At 38.7% G+C, this 24,108-nt stretch overlaps 1 protein-coding gene across 1 annotated transcript; it reads right to left on the reverse strand.

The window, feature by feature from the left end:
- Nucleotides 1-1,527: 1,527 nt before the first annotated feature.
- Nucleotides 1,528-23,327, reverse strand: Dynlt5 (dynein light chain Tctex-type family member 5). Its single transcript, XM_070025752.1, has 5 exons — nucleotides 23,259-23,327; nucleotides 21,730-21,846; nucleotides 9,684-9,775; nucleotides 3,377-3,501; nucleotides 1,528-2,175 (listed from the first exon to the last, which is right to left on the reverse strand). Exons 2-5 carry the CDS (start codon nucleotides 21,843-21,845, stop codon nucleotides 1,972-1,974), a joined length of 537 nt encoding a protein of 178 aa, XP_069881853.1. The 5' UTR covers nucleotide 21,846; nucleotides 23,259-23,327; the 3' UTR covers nucleotides 1,528-1,971.
- Nucleotides 23,328-24,108: the final 781 nt, after the last annotated feature.

Raw genomic sequence — 24,108 nt, forward strand, 5'->3', positions numbered from 1 at the left:
AAACATACTCCCCTAAAGCACTCGCAGAACAAAAAAAAACAATAAAAATGGACAAGTTCATTTTGAAAAGCTACTTTATAGGTTAGAAAAAGGAGAAGGAAAGTAATTTAGAGAGTATGCATTTTTAAACTACATTCACTTTAGGAAAAAATAAGATGGCAAAATATTTTTTTAAATTCTAAAGCATTGACTGTTCTTTCCATTTCTTATTTTTTTGATATGCATTCCACATTTTCCCAAAGACTATAACATTGCTAATTTTCTCCGTATGTGAACAATTTGTCTTTGACCTTTAACAAATGTCCTCTAAGCAGTCGACTTAGCATCCAAGAACAGCATCGTTTTGCACACTCTGTCTCTCTCTGTCTCTGTTTCTGTCTTTGTCTCTGTCTCTGTCTCTGTCTTTCTCTCTCTCTCTCTCTCTCACACACACACACACGCACACACACACGCACACACACACGTACAGAGGCTTGAAAGCTCCATAAAAATAAATGATCCATGGTACAAGATACATTAACTAGCAGAATAATAAGCTATTTCAGCCTTGTAAATTTTAATGCCTACCCATTTAAAACCACACTGACTCACTTTAGCATTAAATTCATAGGAATAAAATGGTAAATACATATGTTTTATTTGTTAAGCTTCCAGCTATATATCTTGTGTAAAAGTTAGTTAGCCTAGGAAAACCTATGTATTCAAAGGCACATTAGGTGGCTGTATATTCAAAAGTAGCGTCTCTTTCCAAGGCATGATTTTATGTGGTACAGACACATTTACCATCATGCATCATATATATTTAATGGGACAATGTCTACTTCAGTGTCCTAAAAGATGCTTTGTTCACTTTATAGTTTCCATTATTGAAGAGCCAGTGTTCAGTTCGCCCACAATTTTATCAAGTGCAGGCAGCTCAGAAGAGCTTCTCGGTTTTTAGCTTGAGGTCTCATGGGACAATGATAATCATTATGAAGTCATTAATTCTACCTCAGCAGCTTCAACTGTCAGGTATGCGTAACAATAATTGCAGTTAATGAATGCTGCTCAATTTATTAAATGCAAAATGAAACCCAGTGTTCTTTTATAAGCAACACCAAGACATATTAGCATTAATCACTTTTTGTGTATACCACATGGAACATTCTACTGTCATTTATTGGTTAGCATCTATAGTCCTATGACTATGGGTATAGAGCCAGTCATATATTTCTTTTCTTTTAGTTTCATTTCTTTTCTCTTTTCTTTTCTTTTTTTCTTTCCTTTTCTTTTCTTTTCCATCCTTCTTTTCTTCCTTCCTTCCTTCTTCTTTCTTTTTCTTTTTTCCTTTCTTTCTCTCTCTCTCTTTCTTTTTCTCTCTTTCTTTCTCTCTCTCTTTCTTGCTTTCTGGCTTTCTTGCTTGCTTGCTTTTGCTGGTCTTGAGGCTTGAACTCAGTGCCTGGGTGCTGTCCCTGAGCCTCTTTGTTCTCAAGGCTAGTGTTCCACCATTTGAGGCACAGCACTACTTCTGTTTTTTGAGTGGTTAATTGTAGGTAAGAGTCTCACAGAGACTTTTCTGCCTAGGCTGGCTTCAGATCGCGATCCTCAGATCTCAGCCTCCTGAGTAGCTAGGATTACAGGTGTGAGCCGCCAGTGCCTGGCATATTTCTAAAACTTCTCTTTGTCTAATAGTAATCTAGGGAAGTCTAACTATCTAAAAAAATGGTTAAAATAATTAGTTCCAAATGTAATATCTAATAAGACTATGTTTATGAAAACAGTCTATTACTGCTTTGGATAAACAAGATTCATTCTGGTGCTACCCTTCTCTCTTCCAATACTTACAAGCATTAAAAATGAAAGTCCAAAGCCTTCCAGTTATTGAAATGTTAGTTTGGTTTCTTTCTTAAAGTTTATGGCAGTACAATATTTTTGTACATAGTTACAGCCCATTTCATGAGTTAAAAGCATAAGAACTGTAGTTCCGTTCAGTCATTCAAGATAAACTGCATACACATTTGCAAGAGCAAAGAGAGAAGCATTTCTGAAAACATAGGATGAAACAGTATCACTTTTAGGATCCCAGAGACATCTGTTTCCAATAAGTAAGCTCTGACCATTCAGTTGTCCAATGTGAATAATCACAACTAGCTTATACCGTGGAATCATTAATTCCTTGACTCGGGCTTTAATAACCTAGAAATTATAAAAAGAAAAAGAAAAGGGTTTTTGATTAGGTACATTGAAACTCAATAAACTCTGTCACAAATACTGTAGATTTAGTTTAAGAAAATAGCATGGTACATTACAGATACTTTCAGTAATTGCTGTAGAACTATAACTATGATTTCCTATAATTACTGCCCTTGTGAAGTAAGACATCCAGAGACAAAATGGTGAAGCCAGGAATAAAGTACACTTTCTAAGGGACATGAAACAATTGTAACCTCCTGCCCATGTAATTGTAACCCCTCTGTACAGTATGTTCACAAAAAATAAAATAAAAAAAAAACAATTGTAACCTAAAGCACAGAGTTTATTATTACTGTTGTTGTTAGTAGTGTGTGTGTTTGTGTGTGTGTGTGTGTGTGTCTGTGTGTGTGTGTGTCTGTGTGTGTGTCTGTGTGCTGGTACTAGGGTCTGATCTCAGGGCACCGTCCCCTAGCTTTTTTGCTCAAGGCTGGTATCCTACCACTTTAGCCAAAGCTCTGCCTCTGGCTTTTTGCTGTTTAATTAGAAATAAGAGTCTCTTGGGAAAAAAAAAAGTCTCTTGGATTTGTCTGGCTGAGTTGGTTTTGTATCTCAATCCTCAGATCTCTCTTCTGAGTGAGATATATATAGCCACCAACACCAAATTCAAAGTACAGAATTTAATGTATTATTATGCTCTTTGAACATATCTAAAAATGGTTTTCTCTCAAAAAATTTTGATATTAGAATTATCCTGTTCTTGTTTATATTCTGCAGATTCCTGCGATATGAAAATGTTTATTAAAGGATTTGTTACAAAAACAAAAGTAAAGGAAACCACAACAAGTTGCTCTACATTAATTGATAAAAATTTATTTGATGGCAAGGTTTACATGGTGAAGAGAAAATCAGTGATCAAAAATTGTATCCTCTACAGGAACCTTTTTTAGAAGTAGGAAGTTTTGTATAAATTTAATACAAAATACATACAAATAATATATATAATGATTGTTTTAAACAAGGGCTTATTATAAACCACAGATAAGGCATATATAGCTAACAAATCTTTTTACAAATATAACTGTCATTTAACAAGTACTAGAAAAATATTTCCTTCTGTTAAGAAGTAGAATATGGATTGCACTTTTAGTAAATATTGTAGTTTTGGTTAACACTTTGGGCAAATCATACTTGTATACTCAAGTACCTCAGCAATAGTTTTAGTCATCTGTTTGCAGAGCTCTGGTTCATAGTCTTCTTCTTGTAGATAGTTAGTCAGCACATCTTTCAAAATATGATTGACAGTGACCACAGGAAAATGTTTGGTAGGACCTGAAAACACACAAGAAATATCTTTGTAAGAGTTAACTTCAAACCATATCTACCCATTTCATAGGCTTATAAAAAGAATATTGAAACATGAAGAGATCTTTTGTTATTTGGATAGCCTTTATTTAAGAAGAAAGTTAGGTGTCTAGTCAGGTACTCTGGGAGAAAATGAGTAGAGAGTAGACTCAGGTATTCACCAGACTACCGAGGAAGTGATCAATTCTGTTTATCACATCCTTCTCAATTTGAAGGCTCAGTAATGACTGCTTACCATACAATCTCAACATCTTTCTCACCAGCTCCCTTGCTCTTTTAGCTCCCCTTCATTATACACACTGCAACTGGAGAAAATGCTTGAAGCCCAAATCTTCCAATAGCCATCCCCCTTAATGAGGCTCATGGTTTGGGTCCTAGCCAATCTGTGGCTGCTCTTCCTACTACTAGATTTTCCTGCATGCATGCTGCTCTAGGCTCTTGGTCACCATCTACCTGTTGAAGGGTGTGCATGTGTCCTTGCTGTTGCTCTTGTCTTTCCAATGAAGCATCTGTTTTCTGAAAAATATTCACCATGCTTCAAGTCTAGCTGGAATCTCTTTTTTTTCAGGTAGTCTTCTACTTTCCCTAGGTTCCTAGGGGGAGCCATCCCTCTCCTCACTCTCCCTATCACTATCCTGGCTCTTAATCCATTTGATAATAGCTAAGACATACCTGCATTTCTCTCTAGTAAAATGGCAAACAAGATTGGTTTTTCCTCTTTCAAATCTAGTTCAATGCTGAAGGTATAGGAAATGTTTATTGTATGACTGAAATTAAGTTGAATTAAACATTCTCAGATCATGCCAATAATGATCATGTAAATAATGGCTATGTTTTGTTAACTAGTTTTATGTGTCAGCCTCTGTGATAAGCACTTTACCTTTATTGATTTTACATAATCTTTCAGTAGGAAACTGAGGTGAATCCCTCTTATCTTCATTTACAGGTAGAAAAATAGAGGTTTAAGCTCAAAATTAAACAGAGAGAGCAGAGCTAGGATGAACCTTAATTTCATGACTCTAAAATTTATATTCCCACTCACATTCTGATCAAAGCTTCAGATGAATCTGCTTTATCCTACATCCTAGAGTATTAGTATCTGCTAATATTATCCTTCTGCTTATCACCATGTCATTGTATGATTTGCATACATGCTCGGGCTCTATCATTGGAGAGTTGTACAAAGGAAAGAAATCAAGAATTATTTTAATTTTAATTTTATTTTAATAATATAATTTAATTTTAATAATATCTAATAATAGGGACTTGTTTGTCATGACTATATCAGTCAATGTCTAAGGAAACATATGGCACACTACATTAAGGAAATTCCAGGTGGATTTAGTCAAAGGCCTCTTCCAGGAGATCTGAGTGGAACAGAGGAAATCACAGGGACATTTAGTTTCCTTTCACTAGGGGAACCTCTCGTGTATTCAAGAGAGATGATCACTTATCAGTCTATGGACTATCAGTTCTACTCAATTCTGCTCACTCTAAATAAGCTCCTGGATACTTCTACTGTGTCACCTTCCTGTGAATCTTTTGGAAGATTTCTATTTGCAAATTCTTGTGAAATAAAGTCTAACTGAAGAAAATTTAAAATAATACCATTAACCTAGATTAAATAATTGTTACCCTTTTTGTTCTCATTCCTTCCTACCAAGTCCTCATAACAGATGATTTTATTTGACACAAAACATTCACAGGGAACTTAGCTCTGACTTGTAATAATGTACTTGTATGTATTGTTTCCTTCAGAAAATAGCCAGCTCCTCTAGTGTGGGTATTTTGTCTGCCTCATGCTCTTCCCTTCCGTTTGGGACCAGCATTTTTTTGCTCTGGGAATTGATTCTCTTCCTCTTCTAGTCTTGGGGCTCTTTGGGATTCAATACTGCCTCCTGTAAACACAGAACTTCATTGATTGGCTCAGAAATGGCACTGCCACAGGCCAGGCCAATTAGAGTTCTTTCTTAGAATTTTTGTTTCAAACTGTAACCAGAAATAGAGGCATCAGCCTCTCACTTGTTATGACCTATGTCCTGTAAGAATGCCAGATGCTGTGTTTTTTCCATTATTGGAGGGAGGGCAGGGCACAGGGAAGGACGAAAGCTGTACACAGGTCAGTGATGGAAACAGAATCCTGGTGGCACTGGAGTCCTTGTTTCCAGGAGTTCCCATTGTCTAGCCACAAAAATGTCCTTTCTGTACTTTGCTTAGTTTTCATTTTTAACTTTCAGAGGCCAGATTCTATTTTGAAAGCTTTGAAATATATAAATGAAATTTTATTATCTCACTTCCTTGTGGCCTTTCCCCTTATGCATTCAGAATCATCCATTGCCTCTCTCAGATACAAAGTGACAGCAAGTGTCTATGTTCAGCTTTTCACTTCTAATATAAACTCCTAAGGCTACCTCTCAGAGTCAAATAATGCAAACAGTGAAGCTTTTCTTTTCTTATCTTCTGTCTCTTTATTTTTTGAAATAATATTTTCTTTAGGAGAAGAAAGATGGTTTAGAAATCAAAAGGCCGAGTCCTGAAGAATCAGGACAAAAAGTATATTAAAATAGATTTAAGAGGTAATAGCTAAAGATAAGGTTACTTAACATATCTGTGCTTCAACTGCTTCATACTGTGGTAATATGAATTATTATGCATTTTCATGTTAGGATTACATGAAATGAAATACTAAAAATGCTTAGAACAGTATGTATAACATAATGAAACACTCATTAGATGTTTATTGTTATTAGTCTTGCTGCTGTTATTGCATTCTGAAGGAAAGGATGAGAGAATTCACCTTTCTTAGAAGGTAGCAAATGGGAGAAGATATAAGTAGAGGGACGGTGGGGCCGCATTGTCAGGAAGGGTCCTGAGAGACTCACAGGTTTGGCCCAACATAACCTGACACTAGAGATAGGACTTGAGCCCTTCATGGAAGTTGAACTGTAGTACTCTCCCTCTCCCTCTCTCTCTCCCTCTCCCTCTCCCTCACCCTCTCTACATTTAGGATCTACTTTTCATCATTCTGGTTTCATTCTCAGGCAGCTTGTCTCAGTGTGACAAAAAGGGAGTCATCAGCCAGGCATTGGGCTCAAACCTGTAATCCTAGCTACTCAGGAGGTTGAGAATCATGGTTCACAGCCAGGCCAGACAGGAAGTCTGTGAGGCTCCTGTCTCCAATGAACAACCACCAAGAGCCTGAAGTGGAGCTGTAATTCAAATGGTAGAGCACTAGTTTTGAGCAAAAATGCTCAGGTGTAGCACCCAGGCCCTGAGTTCAAGCCCCAGGAGCAGCACTATAAAATAAAAAGCCTATTTCTGAGCATCACAGATTACCTAAGAGTTTTGGGGAACCATCTTTGTGTGTGTATGTGTGTGTGTGTGTGTGTGTGTCCTAGAACTTGAACTCAAAGTCTGGGCACTGTCCCTAAACTTTTATGCTCAACTCCAGTGCTCTACCACTTGAATCACAGTTACACTTCTGGCTTTTTGGTAGGTAATTAAAAATAAAAGTCACACTGACTTTCCTGCCCAGGCTGGCTCTAAACTGTGACTTCTCCATCTCAGCCTCCTGAGTAGCTAGGATTACAGGCGTGGGCCACAAGCACCAGGCTAAAAGCAGGGTTTTAAATAATTAGGTACCATTTCAATCATAGCTTTGGAAAAGGGTCTGTGGAAAATTTATTCCATAATTAATAACAAGTTACACTAATAGCATGAGATGCCTTTATTTTCAGTAAGGTCCGTCATGTTCAGGAGCAATAATGAACACAGAGGCAATGTTAATATATATTTTGCTTAATTCTCACAGCATCCCTGTGACATAGACTATTACTCTTATATTGACTGATGGAAAAACTAAGATTTGAGATGTTAATCACTTTGCACAAACTAGTACTCAAATTCAGTTATATCAAAGCCACAGTTCATATTTTCTTCCATATTCTTATTTATTGTTTTGTTGGTTATGGGGCTTGAACTCAGGGCCTGAGCACTGTCCCTGAGCTTTTTCACTCAAGACTAGAGCTCTACTGCTTTGAGACACAGTGCCACTTCCAGTTTTCTGGTAATTAATTGGAGATAAGAGTCTCATGGACTTTTTTGCCTGGGCTGGCTTTGAATTATGATCCTTAGATCTCAGCCACCTGAGTAGCTAGGACTACAGGCATGAGCCACCGGTGCCCAGCTTTCTTTCATACTCATTTCAGCAATTTATTAGTGATGAATATAAAGTGTTTTATTAAAAATCTCCCTTCTTCAATTTCTCTTATTGCTCTCATTGACTACACTCATGTCTCATCCTCATTTTTGTTAGCTGTAATTACTTACATAAAGGAAGGACAGATATGCCACTTACTTGATATTTGTTTAGATGACACAAACTACAATGAAAAAATTAATTAAGCATGCTGTGTTGTCTTCACTAATTCCCCATTCCCCTTTTCTGGCTGGTGTTACATTATGAAAATCTGAAAAAGCCTTTATTATAGGCCCCTACAGTGCCCTTCATGGGCAAAATAAACCCCAAAACAAATAGAAGTAAAAATTCAGTTTTGATTAGGAATAAAACAGCTAAATGAATGCTTACAAATGTGAATAGTCAAACACAAAGGCCTTTCATCACAAAAGAATAATTCACACAAGCATTAAGAAAATATGCAACTATTTTATCCATAGTATGCTATTTTAACAATCATTTCATAGCAAGCTATTTTAACAACCTCTTCTCTAATTTGGCCAATAATAAGCACACAGTTAGAGTATTTGAAAAAAAAGTAAGTTGTGAAAATATAGCCTTATAAAGAAGAAACATAAGGGATTATATTTCAACTGCTTTGTCTCCTTGAAATCAGAGTCAAGGTCTTTCAGCATTTACAGCTAAGGCACAGGCTGTCAGTGATTAAACTTCTGATTGCAGTGTGAGTCGGGGAAAGCTTGACTCAAACACAGTTTGCCTGACTGAAAACTCTAAAGCCAGCTAGCTGAATTTAGGACTCAAATGATAACCTCAGGATTCAGTTACTCTCTTAGTTTCAGTTGTGGGAGCAAGATGTCAGAAGCTACCATTGCCCTTACAAGGGCTTAGGTTCCATGGATTTCTCTGAGTCTTCAACAGGCCAAACACTTCCTGAATTTAATCTCAGAGGGTTGAGTGGGATTTTGATCAGGGTTTTTATGCTATCCCAGAATCAGGTACTTGTTCCATTTATGAAGGAAGTATCAGCTTCAGCAAAATGTTATGGGTCAGAAATGGTGATCAACAACTCCAAAAGAAATCTGGCAAGGCTACCAGAAAGCCTATAGAAGAATACTGCATGAGAGAAATATTAGCTAACTACAAGCACCGTGGAAACACCAGAAAACTAATTAGAGAGCCCTGTAGTACATGTAGCATTGGGAATTACTGTAGAAAACTGGCCACAAGCCTAGTAAGCTGGAATAATCGTTTATAATTTTCTTTGGTTTAACAGCCACCAGTGGAATCATGTTGGCCCATGGAGTCTTTTCCTGCCCTTTGGTAAATCTCCACGGGATTTCTGCAGAACAGTAATTATATATGAATTGAGATAATAGTGGGCAAGTCCACATTTAGAAAAAACAAGTCTGTCTACAAAGAAGCATGAATGGGAAAAGATACCCACAGTGGACTGCACCTGGGAGAACAGGGGCAGGTGCAAAGATCTTTGTTTTCAAAAACTGAAAACCTCAATGGTAATAGATAAACATCTCTGTCAACAAGGGACTACGAATCATTTGCCTCTGCATTAGTTTTTTGCTTCTTGTCACTATCAACAACATTGGTTGAGGTTTTGGGATAATACATCAACACTCTCTCTGTCTCTATCTTTTGGTTAACTCCTACATATGTTACATATGTAGCAATATAATAACTCCACTCAGAAGTACCCAATAAAGTTCTTAATTCAATCATAGATTATAGACATCTGTACCACATGGAGAGCAATTTCTTGATCTTTAAGAAACCATGCTAAAGAAAAGAAAGCAGTGTGTGTTGCTAAAGAAAAGCAAGCAGTGTGTGTTGCTCATGCTAGGATTGAAAAAAATGATAGGTTATCTGGCATCATTTGACGTATACATCAGTCAGCAAATTAGAAATCAAATACAAGGCTGAATGAAGAGTAACACACCTAACTGGTAGGTGTTTTCCATCTGAACTGTAAGGCGAGAGACCTCTTCACGCTGGCTTGGTTCATCCATATAAGACACCATACTCACAGAGCTAAAAGCAATAGGAAAAATGCTGTTTAATCATGATTCTAGCAACAACAAAGCACATAATATTGCTTGAAGACTGTATTCTTACAAAGGTAACATTTTCCCTAAGACATTTGCAGATTGAGACTTATATAAACATGGCAGTGATATATTTAAAGCCTTCACTTTAGAAATGGCAACAAGGGATGTTACCATCACTATAGTTTGGGGCAGGTCTCAGTGTAGTGGTTGAAGACCATTGCAGTTACGCAGGTCATCTGATTATCCACTAGCTTATGCGAGGCTGATCAATGTCTATGGGATAATGAAGTGTGTATTTCAAAAGCCATTGCCATCAGATCATTTAACACCCAGGTGTTTCTAAGCAGTTCTTAAAGTAGACAAAGCTCACAAGTGGGACTAGGGATATACAGGAAAAGAAATCTGCTAGAAATGGGGTCTTATAGAAACCTCACTATGATTATATGATTTCACCAAATCCTCTTAGTATAAAAAAGGGAGAAACTCATCTATACAGTGATAGAAACCACAATTTACCCAAGCAAAAAGTCACTAAGCATCCATCAGCCCTTTCAACACGAGGAAAGAAGTGTGGCTTGGTCACCAAGGCAATATGAGCTCATGCAGGTGCTAAACAGGAGAGCCAAGCAGAGGCCCTAATGTTCCTCCAGCACCTTCATTCAGCTTAGCTCAAAGAAAAGTCAACTGTAACTAATAGGTCTCAGAACTCTCTCCCCCAAGTTTTCTCCACCTGTGAAAATGGAAGTTACAACAGATGTCATTTCAAGGAGATGATAAAATAATGTGTGTGTGTGTGTGTGTGTGTGTGTGTGTGTGTGTGTGCGTGTGTGTGTGTGTGTGTGTGTGTGTGCATGTGTGTGGTGTGCACATATGTTCCCAGTGACTACTTTTCTAAATAGACAATGTTTTAGCTTTCATTAAATGTGTAGGAGACTTTTTTTCCATCTTTGTGATTATTCTGACCCCAACCCACTAAGGGGTTTACTAAGTTCTTTCTTGTTTGGAATTAGTAAACTTCTTGAAAATTGATATTTGAAAAAAATCATAGTCTGTAATTTTAAATCAATTAATGCAACACAATGTACAGGATGAATTAAAGTTTACCCCCTTGCTCCCCTTCCTCTCCCCAGTTCCAGAAAGCAATGCAAGAAATTTCCAGTGCCTTTATCTCGACAGATAGATTTCTGGGATTAGTGTTTGGGTCTTCTTGCTTAGAACACCTGCTTCCCTCAATTTTCTGTTGCTCTTTGAAATAGCAACCAATCTACCCTGCCATAGTGGCTGCAGGTGTTGTGGGCAGTCCCGAAGATGACAACTACGGCTTCAAAAGCCTAACCACATAGGCCCCTTGGTTCTGAGATAAGCCAAAGTGCCCTAGGATGGAGTCTGCTGCTTTTGACTTTGCAAACCATGTCACGTCAGCCTTCTCATTTGACCTTCACAACACCCTTCAACACAAGTGGAAGAGTCAATATTCTGCCAATCTTCGAGATGTAAGCAAAGAGGAAAAGGGCTTAACATTGCCCATGTATGAAAGGCAGACTTAGACTTCAGATACCAGTTTAACTTCCAGTGGAAAAGTATGACAGAATGAAAGTAGGGGCAAGACTACCTGGAATTAAATGTGCATGCGCAAACATACAGATGGTATTACTTCTTTTCTACTAATATTATACAGTTTTCAGGAATGAAAGTAGAGTTGGCACAAAGCTCATACTAGTTGGGTTTAGAAATCTAAGATTAAAAAAACAAATGGAGATTTTTAAATAAGTAGTCCTTACTATTGCTTTGTTCAAAGTTACTAAGGATGAATAATCCAGGCTCTTTACAACATCATTGGTGTGAAATTGGCATCTAAAGGACATATAAGAAAACCCATGGGCCAGGTGCTGGTGCCTCATGCCTGTAACCCTAGCTACTCAGGAGGCTGAGATCTGAGAACTGAGCATCCAAGCCAAACCACAGGCAGGAAAGTCCATGAGACACTTATTTCCAATGAACCACCAAAAAGCCTAAAGTGGAGCTATGGCTCAAGTGATATAACTGATAAGGGTTCTAACAGAACAAATTTTATTATTTAAAAGTGAAATGTTATAAGCAATAGAATATGAAACTTGATGTTAGTTTTGTGGAGGAGAGGAGGTTTTGACGAATAGGATTTTGGATATTTTGCTGCAAACCTAGTAGCTGTTATCATGCAGAAGGAAAATGTTTGCTTAGTCTATTGCTTCCTGCACCTTGAAAGACTAGCAGTGTCTCTATCCAGACTCTTAACTTCTAACTTCTCTAACTTCTAATGGAAGACTACATTTTAAACTTATTTATAGTCCTAGTGCCTCTTGAGTGTGGTGAGAGATCCCTAGGCCTCATACTACTAAGTAAGCACTTTGCTACTGAGTGCTATTAAGCACTTTGCATAGCCTCACTTATTTATGTTTTTTAAAAAATAAAATTCTAGAAATAGGGAAGTGGTTCAAGTGGTAGAGTACCAGCTATAAGTGAAAAGCTAAGGAAAACAGTAAGGCCCTGAGTTCAAATCCCAAAGAAATAATAAATACCAAGATTTGATAGATCTCACATTAGCATGAGATGGGTTGGAAAGTCAAAGGGAAGAGAATAATAGCTAAGTATAAAAAAAGTAAGATAGTACTTGAAAAAAGACAAAAGAGATGAAAATACTGAAAATGTCTGTAAGATGGGCATGTATCCTTAAGCTAAATATGGGCTTGGTAGGATTTTAGTAATTTAAGAGTTCTTATTAAATTAAATTATTTATTATTGTAAGTTTTTTATTGTGAAAATACTGTATAGAGTGGTTACAGTTACATGAGCAAGGTAATGAGTGCATTTCTTATCAAGCATTGTTGCCTCCTCCTTTGTTTTCCCCCTACCATCCCTTCCCTCCCAACTCCTCAAGAAGGAATTAGAAATTTTAGATCACTGGTTTAGAAACATTCAAATATATTTTCTATTTATTGATGAGCAGCTTTATTTAAGACTAGTCATCAAAGAAAAGGATATAGCTGGGCATTAGTGGCTCACGCCTATAATCCTAGATGCTAAGGAGGCTGAGATCTGAGGATCACAATTCAAAGCTAGCCCAGTAGGAAAATCTGTGAGACTCTTATCTCCAATAAACCACCAGAAAACTGGAAATGGCACTGCCACTCAAATGGTAGAGCGCTAGCCTTGAGCTGAAGAGCTCAGGGATAGCGCCCAGGCTTTCAAGTCCCACAACTGACAAAAAAAAAAAAAAAAAAAGGAAAAAGAAAAGCAACATTTATAATGTTCACTACCAGAGAGCACTGATAGTGCTCAATTGACTTATTGAGTATGTATCATAACATTGTAAATGTAATTAGACTTTCCAATGATAATTCTTCTAGACAAATGATTTCATTGCAAACAGAATGCTATAGTCAAACTCTATGTGTTTGTTTGCTTATCTATTCATTTATTTGCCAGTCCTGGTGCTTGAACTCTTAGCTTAGGTGCTGACCCTGAGCTTCTTTTTGCTGAAGGCTAGCACTGTATCACTTGAGCCACAGTGCCACTTCTGACTTTTTTCTGAGTAGTTTATTGGAGATAAGAGTCTCACAGACTTCCTTGCTTGGGCTGGCTTTTAACCATGATACCTAGATCTTAGTTTCCTGAGTAGCTGGGATTACAGGTGTAAACCACTAGCAGCCAGATTCAATTTTATTTTTTAAAATGTGTTCTCAGCCTGTTGATGTTTATGAAAGAAAAGGTTTGAATTGATAAAATATGTCCAAGGCAGGTATAATGTTTTAGAAAGGAAAGTGAATTAAAAATAATGCATGCTGGGTACCTGTGGCTCACGACTGTAATCCTAGCTACTCAGGAGACTGAGATCGTAGATCACAGTTAGTTCAAAGCCAACCTAGGCAGACAAATCCCCAGAGACCCTTATCTCCAATTAACCAACAAAAATGAAGGAGTTATGGCTCAAGTGGTAAAGTGCCAGCCTTTAGCCAAAAAGCTAAGCAAGAAGAAACACTCTGAGTTTAAGCCCTAGCACCTGAACAGTAACAGCAAAGTAATGGAGATAAACTGGTGAAAATACTGAACAAATTAATTCATTCCAGGGAAAAAGAGTAACCGTGAACAAATTTAATGCAAATTTTCCATTGGAACTCATAAATCTCACATAAATTTTAGTTAATATTTGGGATTTCAGGAACAATGCTGAGTTGGAATTCATTTTTATGAAGAAAGAGCTACTGTCAAAAATAACCAGAGTGTTGGCTAGTGAGTCATTTGCAAAAATTACTTTTTAAACTCAACAGAAAATATGTTTTCTTGAACAATACAATTGGCTGATATGATTGTCATTGAGTTACTGGAAAATTCTTTTTTCTTTGGTGATATTGGACTTTGCTCTGTTATTTGAACCACAACTTTAATCCTTTTCACAAAGGACTCACTAGTGAATTCAGTGTTATCTCTTTAAGGGATAAATCCATAATGTCATCTATCTTACCCACGACATTAGCTGTAAACTCCATTGCAGATATATCATTTGTAATTCGTGGAAAAAATACTACCACCACAGTTAGTTTAGGGTATAATACGTGAACCATGAGGAGGGTAAGATGTGCATGGAAGCTCTACTTCGCATTCAACAGTTTGGTAACCTAAAACTATTGTAAGAAAATGTGAATTAATTTTGTAAAAATTACTTGAAAATGAAAAAAAAAATTAGAAAGACACCATGTCTTCTTTCCTTCAAGTGGGAAGAGGAATCTAAAGGGGCCTGACCCACTAAAGCAACATAAAATCTCTCCTGGTCGAGCTTATGGTTGAGGCACTAAGTCATGCACTGAACATTCCCTAGTATATTTCCATTGTTCTGAGAAACAAATCCAAAGACTTTCACGTGCCTCCAGACCCAGCTGTGCGCTTTTGGCTGGCTCCCCAATCTCATTCTATGCCCTCCTCGTTTGTGTTATTCCCTCTGCCCTAAACATTGGCCTCGCTAGTCTTACCACTTTTGTCTCTGCTCAAACGTGACTTCCCCAGAGAGACATCCTTCTGAAAACCCTAATAAAGTAGCACTTCTCATTTCTATTGCTCTAAACTCATGTATTTATATTTCAGAAAAAGAGCTGCTAGGGACTCCAGCTTCAGAAAATCTTTACAAAAACATGCCTGCTCTGAAAATCTGGACAGCCAAGCAAGTTTTAGAGGACTTCTCCAGTGTCGATTTGCCTCACCTGATCTGATTAGAAGGGAGCAAGGCTTGGTGGAAACAATATGTTACTGCCTGGTCACTTCCCCTTCCTTTTTACTCTTTTATTTTGTGGCACTTGTTCCTATACGGTGTTCCCAATTGTTTGCTTAACGGATTGAATGATGCTCTGCCATAACCAGGAGGGCAGAGAACTTGTCTACTGTCGTCACTGTTGAATTCTAAGTGTTAAAATGTTAACCAGCATGTGTAAGAACTCAGATATTTGTGCAAGACAGCAGTAGCCCTGTTAGAAAAGGATCACAAATAGCAGGATGAGTGTCTATGCTGTGTATATACTTTCTGGGCTAGGGTTAGATGCAGAGTGCACAGTCTACCTGTGGTGCCCCTCTCTCCAACTTGCCTTAAGACAGAGGCCTAATAGGACTTCCTTGCAAGACTTGAGCAGCATTTAAACACAAACACTACAAAATTAGCATTATGATTTTCTAACTCATTTGTCTCAAAACAAGATACCCTACAACTTAGACTCTACTAAAATTTCCAATTCTTGACCAGTATAACTATTTCTTAAAAATAATTGACTCTTTTGCAATTATAAAAAAAAAATAACCAGAGGAAGTGCCAATGTCATAGCTGGCTGACACTGAAAATGTAGCCAACTGCTTTCTCTCATGATTGCTGAGGACGATGTGGCTTAGAACCCAGGCATCCAGGAGCTTCAATGGAAATTTCATCAGCTGTTGCTGCCCAATCACCACCCCTTTGTTTGGATGAGATACTCTCTGAGATACTCTGGATACTAACTCTGGTCTATCTGCATTCAAAACTACTGTGCTGTGTGTTTTGATTAGTTGCAGAAGATAGGCAAATCTTTTAAAAATGTTAGGACATGTTTATTCTTTTATGAACTTCAATTTTCTCAAAAAATATCTTGGAAATTTGCGTGCTGACTAATCTCTAAATTATACAGAATACAAGGCGTGTCTTATTGTTATGATTGTCTGAGACAGAAAAAATAATATCAATTAAATCTCACCAGCTGCCATAACATCTAATTATCATGAGGAAAGAATCCTCTGTGTAAGTGTGTATGTATGTGTGTGTATGTGTATATGTGTGTGAATGCAGGTATCAGGGCTTGAACTTAGGGCTTTATACTTTTCTTATCCTCTCTCTTCCTCTCTTTATTTCTTTCTTTTCTTCTTCTTTTTTTGGTGCTCAAGGCTAGCAATAGGCCACATGAGCCACACTTCAAGCTTTGTTTTCTGGTTAATTGGAGTCAAGCCTCTCATATTTGTTTGCACAGGCTGACAGATTCATCTGCACAGGCTGAGTTTGAACTTTGTTTTTCAGATCTCAGCCTCCAGAGTAGCTAGGATTATAGGCATGAGCCATAGGTAAGAATCATTTTAATTCAGGCATTTCATTTCTATCTATCTAGATTTTTCTCCCTCTGTTCCCCACTTCTCTTTCTCATTCTTTCCTCCCTCCCTCCCTTTGCTTTCTTCCTTCTCTTTCTTCATACCTAACAACTATTTATATTTGCACACCATGTGATATTTTGATGTATTTATACATTGTGTAATATTCAAGTGGAAATAGTCATATGTACCTCTTCAAACATTTATCAAATTTGTTTGTGGTGAAAACATTTAAAATCCTTTCTCCAGTCTATTTGTTTTTAAAAACATACAGTGAATTACTATGCACCTAGGCGTTGGGAAGGGGTAGTAAGAGGTAATATTTTTATGCATAACTTGCCTTAGAGACTTTAAAGGAAGAGATTGGAAACTTTGAAAGTACCATCTTTTCCTTTGAACAGTAGGAAGAAACGTCTAGAAGTATCTATTCTATTGGTATCCCTGGAGGTGGGTGGGGCCTATGGAGAGCGGGGAAGGAGAAGCTGTTACTAAAGTCATGTGCTGCCGCCCAATGGACAGACTTAGCAAAGCAGAGAGGAGGGGGGAGAAAAAGGAGAGAGGAGAGAGAGGAGAGGAGAGAGGGAGAGGGAGACAGAGTAAAAGAGAGAGAGTGAGGGAGGGAGGGAGAGGGAAGGAGGGAAAGAGAGCTTCCAATTCTATATTTGTACATTTATTCTTTAAAAATTTCTTTCAGCAAGTATTTATTGTCCATAGTGCATCATACAAAGTAATGCAAGATAAACTAGACTCCTTGTTACTTAAGAAACAGATGCAGAATAGAAGATAAAAATAGGCTTAGAAATTTTCTTATTATGGAATTTCCCACTTAAGAACATCTATTGATTTTTCTTTTCAATCTTGTGCTTAAGAACAAAAGCACATCAATATTTTCTCCATATGTAGTGACATTATTTGTCTGGAAAGACAGTTTAATTTTGGGACTATTTAATTGATCTGGATTTTAAATTTGGTGTTAAGATATTTTACTTACTTTATGGACCCTGACTTACTAATAAGAGTATGATGTAGTAGCGAGAAAAGTCAAGGTAACTCTAAGAATTGAGAAATAAGACAAAAAATGAAAAAAAAATTATACAGCCTTGTGGGATCTATTTGTCACGAGTGGGGTTGATTCTGAAAGACACAGCATAAATCCTATATCCTGTGAAAAGCTTAGCTCCAGTATATTTGAAAAATTCTCAGATTGGTGATTGACAAAATGCAATTTGGGGCTATAAATAGAAGATCAGAATTAGTGTCAGAAGAATAGTAGGCTCAAAATCATGTATAAGGAGCAAGGGAGATGATGATGGTTAAGGCTATCGAGTGAAAGTTGTAGGGCAGTTTGAGGTGAGTGCAAGCCTTGAAGCTACATTACCTTCTGCAATCTGCACCAGAGAGGCGATGCTGGCTGTGAGTGCACCATGGCTCTGGCTTAGCAGAATGTGTTCCCAACACAAGTGAAGCTGTTCTTTTATCTTTAGCTACACAATAGGACTTTCCAACAAGAAGGCAAAAGTGTAACTTGTATTAGACACTGGAACAAATACTTTAGTACTTGCTGTCTATACAGCTTATGCCTACAAAATGAAAACCATGGGTGTAATGCATATAGAAGGCTGTGCCAGGCTTGAAAAGGCTTTTATTTTATTGCCAGTCCTGGGGCTTGAACTCAGGGTCTGGGTGCTGTCTCTGAGCTTCTTCTACTCAAGCCTAGCACTCTACCACTTGAGCCACAGTGCCACTTCCAGCTTTTTCTGTGTATGTGGTCCTGAGGAATTGAACCCCAGGGCCTCATGCATGCTAGGCAAGTGTTCTACCACTAGGCCACATTCCCAGCCTAGAAGGCAGTGAGTCTAGCATGTTGGTGAGCAAAACAACTTGCTTGTTCAGGAATTCATGCAACATAATTATTTATTCAATGCTCTAAGCATACATATTGAAGGGACAACTCTGTGTCAGGCATCATTCTAAGTTTTTCAGATAAAACACCAGGAAAAAAATTAACTAAGGTCTTTGTGGTGCTAGAACTTATATCTTTGTGAGGGAAGGAAACAAATAGAACCACTATAGACACTGAAATATAAACAGATGATGAAATAGTAAAAACATAGTAAATGGTAAGATAATAACAGATAGCTGTTATATGAGGAAATGAGCACTGAACTGAAAAGGAAAGATGGAGCAGGTTAAGGGAGTTTGTAGGGGGCTGAGGGAGAAAGGAGACTAAGGGCAGTTACACATAAAGTGGTCAAGATTGGCCTTTTGTGAACTACAAAGAACTGAATTTTCTAAATATTGTTAGATTTCTTTGATGAATCGCAAGTTTTTATTGTAGATTGTCTTGCAACTCTGTGGTACTATTCTTTTATGCTTTTCCATTGATAGGTGCAAAATGGTACCTTCTTTTAACTTGTACTATCTATTTTTAAAATGGAACTAAGGTTTCAGCTCAGCACCTTCCATTTGCTAGGCAGACATTTTAATACTCAAGGCATGCCTCGACCCCATTTTTCTGGTTTCAAGTACACTTGGATATTTCTTCCTATTCTGTTTAGTCTAGTGGGCTTTGCTTCTGAACACTGCTATTGTCTTTGTTTAATATTTATTTATGCTGGTCTTGGTCTTGAACTCTGAGGTTGAACTCCTGATCTTCCCCCCTCCCTTCTTCTCAAGGCTAGCACTTGACAACTTGAGCCACTTCTCCATTTCCTGGTTTTTTGGTGGTTAATTGAAGATGAGAATCTCAGAGACTTTCTGCCTGGGACGACTTTGAACCTATATCCTTATGTCTCAGTCTTTTGAGTAGCTACGGTAACAGGCATAAGCATGATACCAGTGCCTGGCTCCTTTATTTATTTATTTATTTGTCAGTTGTGGGGCCTGAACTCTGGGCCTGGGCACTACCCCTCAGCTCTTCGGCTCAAGGCTAGTGCTCTACTACTTGAGCCACAGCTCCACTGCTGGCTTTTTCTGCTTATGTGGTGCTGAGGAATCAAACCCAGAGCCTCATGCATGCAAGGTAAGCTACCACTGAGCTACCTTCCCAGCCCATATTTTTAAATGATATTCTTTCTTTTTAAAAAATGTTTAGCATGAAAACTTTTTAAAAGTATGTATCTCCTACTGCTTAATAAGGTGTCTATTATGTACTTTGTTAAACGGATGTGCTCAGTTTAATTACAGTTATAGCTATCAGTTTTTTGCCTTACGGTTTGAGTTTTCATGTTGGAAACTTATTTAAGATACTTTTACTTACTTCTCAAACATGAAAGATTGTCCCATGATTTCCTCTATTGGCTTTATAGCTTTCTACGCTGCAATCTCCCATCTCCAGTGAAGTCACTCAAATAGTACAAGGTAAGAGACCAACTAAATTTTCCTCTAGAAGTGAGCCAGATTTCTCCAACACAATCCTCTAATCCCTTTCCCATCATACCCAAATTTATAAGAATAAATTAGAACAGAAATACCTCTGTGTTTAACTCAAAGGGTTTTATAAGAAGCACATAGATATTAAATATGAACTTGCTTAATAATCTGTGAAACACACCATTAGTGAATACTACAGTTTAAGTTAGATGCATGGCCATTTCTGTTTTCCAAGGGTTTCTTGCTTTGTAAGGAAAGTTGTGCCTGAGTTAGCTCTTATTGGTGCTTTAATTGGAGGTAGACACCTTATCCACGGCTCTGATCTCCTAACATCTGGCCTTATTCCTCAGGTACTAAATGAGGGATATGTGGCAACATCAGTTTTAATTCCTTTTAGTAGCTTGAGGCTGGAATCACAGGATAAACCCATCACATTTAAAGTGCTTGTTACTCTGTCTATTCCACCAGATTGCAAGGTTCATGCAAGCAAGGCCTGTTTCTGTGTGGTTCAACAATAGCTCAAATGAATTAATGAGTCCAGTCCTTTGCAATTTGGTCACTTTTACTCAATGACCCAAGCAACTGTGTAAAGGAGGTACTGAATAGCCCAATTTATAGAAAGGCCGATCTTCTCTAGGTTAGAACCCTACAGTTATTCATATTTATATACTCAACATATAGTCTAACAATTGGAACAGAGTAGTTGCTCACTAAATTATGAGTAACTAAGTGGGGGGGGGAAGCCCATATAGTGAGAATGACCTAGTATGTTCAGTGTTGTCAGCAGGCTTATCTGGAGAGGGTTGACATCCACATTGAAAGTTCTGAATACATGACATCATTTCAATTTTCATTCGAGGCAAAAGAGAGACCATTCAGTCTCTAGCCTTTGTCATGACCTACAAGTGGAACTATTCTTTTCAGAGTTTGGGTATTATGTTGTATCATTCTGGGAAAGTAACTTGAGCTCCTGGCTTCTGTTTCCATCTTAGGAACATGAGAGAAGCACATCTGTTCAACACTGCTCAGAGCCTGCCAAAGGCTGAACCTCCAGTGCCTGTCGTTGGAAATACCTGCTCACATCCACCAATGAGAAACAGAAGTAGCACTCAGAAAGGGGTGGGCTTGGAGGCGAAAGTTGTAGCATCAACTATTCTCCCACCTTTCCTTTCACATATGCTGGGATTTTTTTTTTACTCCTTTATATTCAATTTTCTGTCTGTAACTGAGAGTGTTTATATTTGTAATCACCAACTTCCAGGGCTGGACAGTGGAGTTATAAGTAAATACATGACTGTACTTTGAGCACAGGAAGGTTTTATTTTCACAATTCTAATGATTTCAGTTGTTCTGTTTTATAAACCACAGCAACTCTTGTTGCCCAAAACATGGGGTATCACACCACACCCTTCAATCCTGTGGAGATTGTTGACAAGGGAAGCCCATCATAAATTAATCAGCTGCTGCATCAGGTAATTTGTTTTGTGCAATCAAAATGATATGTCATGCAAGTAAACATTGATACATCTCTTTAGGAGAGAGCAAAAGGGATAGGTAGCAAAAGCCAAAAAAATGTAACTTATAAAGTATTGGCCCACGAATTATACTGCAACAACCAGCAGAGAGTTATCATATAATGAGAAAGAAAGAATGCCTTTAATATATATACATACATATATACATATATATGTATATATAAACATCCTTTATATATGCATATATATTAAGGGTATTCTTTTTTCAGATATATATATATATATATATATATATATATATATATATATATATATATATATATATATATATATAGGCTGGTACTGTCCATTTGCTCTCCTTTTATGCCTCTAAAGAAATGTTTTATTTTTTCTTCCTGCTAAATATTATGAGCCTGTTGACCCAATAAGTGAAGTCATCAGATGTTGAGTTACTCACTCTTTGGTTTGTCCATGTATGCTCTTCCTTTGAAATTCATGTGTTCTTAGAGAGGACAGGCTCCCGCTTTTCTTCAGGAAGCGAGCAGCTCTGTCTTTCAGAGGGTCAGACATCATCCTATTTTGTGGAAGAAGAATTTGTACAGTAGCAAAAGAAAGACCTGAAAAATCTTTTTAGATTTAGAAGTGCATCTCCAATAAAGCACATGGGTACTTTTTTCTCTCTTTTTCAAATGGGGCCATGGGCTTCCTCAAGAGGAAGAGCTTATACAGGGTAGAAGCAGTGGTCAGTATAACTGGAAATATGATACGCCTGAGCACTTTTCTTTATGCAGTAGTATATCTAATCACACAAGCAGGTATTGGATGCTTGAAAAAAATGCCTAATGCTCCAAGAGGGACGAAGTGAGAAAAGATAGCTGCGGGTGGAGGAAAGACACTCTTTCATCTACTACAGAAAACAGCATTTTTAGCACCCTCCATACTGAATTGTTGTACAAGTTAGCTGTTTACTGTTTACTGTTGCTCCATAAAATTTGGGGCAGAGTGTTGCTCAATTGTAAGAGCTCTTGTCTAGCATTGTACAAGGAAAGCCTTGCACTAAATTCCCAACACTGTAAAAATAAAATAATATGGTAAAAAAAATAAACCTTGTTGTCTAAACATTTTTTTGAGGGAGTGGTCCCAAGACTTGCTTTATGGCTTGGGCACTGTCCTTGGGCTTTTTTTTTCCCCCCATAAGGGTAGCACACTACAACCTGCACCAGAGCTAGCTCTACATATGGCTTTTTGGTTAATTGGAATCAAGTCTCACAGACTTTTCTGCCCAGGCTGGCTTCAAAACATGATCTTCACTCAAATCTCAGCCTCCTGAGTAGGTGGGATTATAGTCATAAGCCACCAGCACCTGGCTCTAAATAGTTTGTAAGTAATATGCCTTCAAACTCATTCGGGTGTGATTTGGCTCTCCTCTGAGCACTGAAGAACATGCAAATGAGGCAGAGGTGTTGTATGTTGAAGAGCAGCTCTCTCTCTCTCTCTCTCTCTCTCTCTCTCTCTCTCTCTCTCTCTCTCTCTTCTTTCTCTCTCTCTCTCTCTCTCTCTCTCTCTTCTCCTCCCCCCCCCGTGGCTGGCCCCATGTGTACAAAGCAGAGCGAGTATATGAATGTGAAGCAGACCCAGCCTGATGAAATGGACCATGGGTCTCCTCAGCAGTTGCAGGCCGCTCCCCATCCCCCGCCCCCTTCACCCTCCCTCCCCCAGACCAACAGAGGAATCTGAAGGATCCCAGGGTTGCATGCAGTCAGCCTGGGAATTCACTCTGCTCAGGATCCGGCCAGCTCTGCTTTGGACATCACCTTGTGAGTCCAGTTACACAGGCCAGCTGTAGACCAAACGTCCAGTCCCCAAATTTGGGGATCATTTTGTCTTATTGGTTGAGGGGAGGAATAATAAGGCGGTAGTGGAGCAGGTCATTTCTCAACTTAGGGTGGCTGCTTCTCTGGTCTCTTTCCCCCACTGGGCACTTACCTACCACCCGCTGGCAGTGGACAGCCCAGCCCTGGGCCTCCTGGACCCCTGGATCGTCTGCTTCGGGCCTGGCTGTTACTCCCGGGGCCTCTCTCTGCCCGCAGCTCTGAGCGCACTCCCCACCCCCGACGCCGGACTCCGGGACTCCTCTCCAGGTCTCCAGGGCGACTTGCTCAAACATCGCCCTAGCAGGACCCGGCCGCACGTGGCCGCTATGTGGTCCTCTTCCAGTCGCTCTAGGGATGTAAAGATCTCATGTCACTGCCTTCCAAGCCCCCCTCCTCCTTCCCCCGCCCCGCCACCAGCTCCGCTGAAAATGTATCCCGAGAGTGACATTTATTTCCAGTATCCCCGCAGCAAGAGATGGCCAAGCAGCTCCAGGGGTCCCCATGCCCCAGGTGCTTTCCAAAAGTGCCAAGATAGGGTGGTGGTAGAAGTAGCCAATGGCTTGCATTTGCCAGATCCTCTTGTCCGCCAAACTCCATCTCGCCCCCCCCCCCCGGCCCCCGCCTCCCCCAGCCCGCATTCTCCCCCCACCCCCCAACACACAGCACACCTTGGCAATGCTCCTTCACTTAACATGGTTCTTGCCCGACTGTTAAGAGCTTAAGAAGCTTTGAAATGGAGGCTGTTAGGGGATTGAAGACTCATTAGCCACCCTCAGGTGCTCCTTGTCCTCATTAGCAACCATCTTCTTCTCTGAACACTTCTGTCTTTCCCAAATAAAAAACAAGTAAACCAGATCATGTGGACATTCCCCAGTATGGGGTCATTGAAAGAAGAGATAAATAATGTTCACAATTCAGGCGCTGGTAACTCATGCCTGTCATCTTAGCTACTCAGGAGGCTG

This window comes from Dipodomys merriami, unplaced genomic scaffold (assembly GCF_024711535.1).
Source record: "Dipodomys merriami isolate MVZ:Mamm:240054 unplaced genomic scaffold, mDipMer1.0.p SCAF_172, whole genome shotgun sequence".
Lineage (NCBI taxonomy): Eukaryota > Metazoa > Chordata > Mammalia > Rodentia > Heteromyidae > Dipodomys > Dipodomys merriami.

Coding starts and splice junctions, on each gene's coding strand:
- Dynlt5 (XM_070025752.1), bottom strand. CDS start 21,845: ATGATGTCTGACCCTCTGAAAGACAGAGCTGCTCGCTTCCTGAAGAAA. Junction 3,502..9,683: donor GGAAAACACCTACCAGTTAG/GTGTGTTACTCT, acceptor GTGTGTTTTCAG/GTCCTACCAAACATTTTCCT. Junction 2,176..3,376: donor TGACTAAAACTATTGCTGAG/GTACTTGAGTAT, acceptor TATAATTTCTAG/GTTATTAAAGCCCGAGTCAA.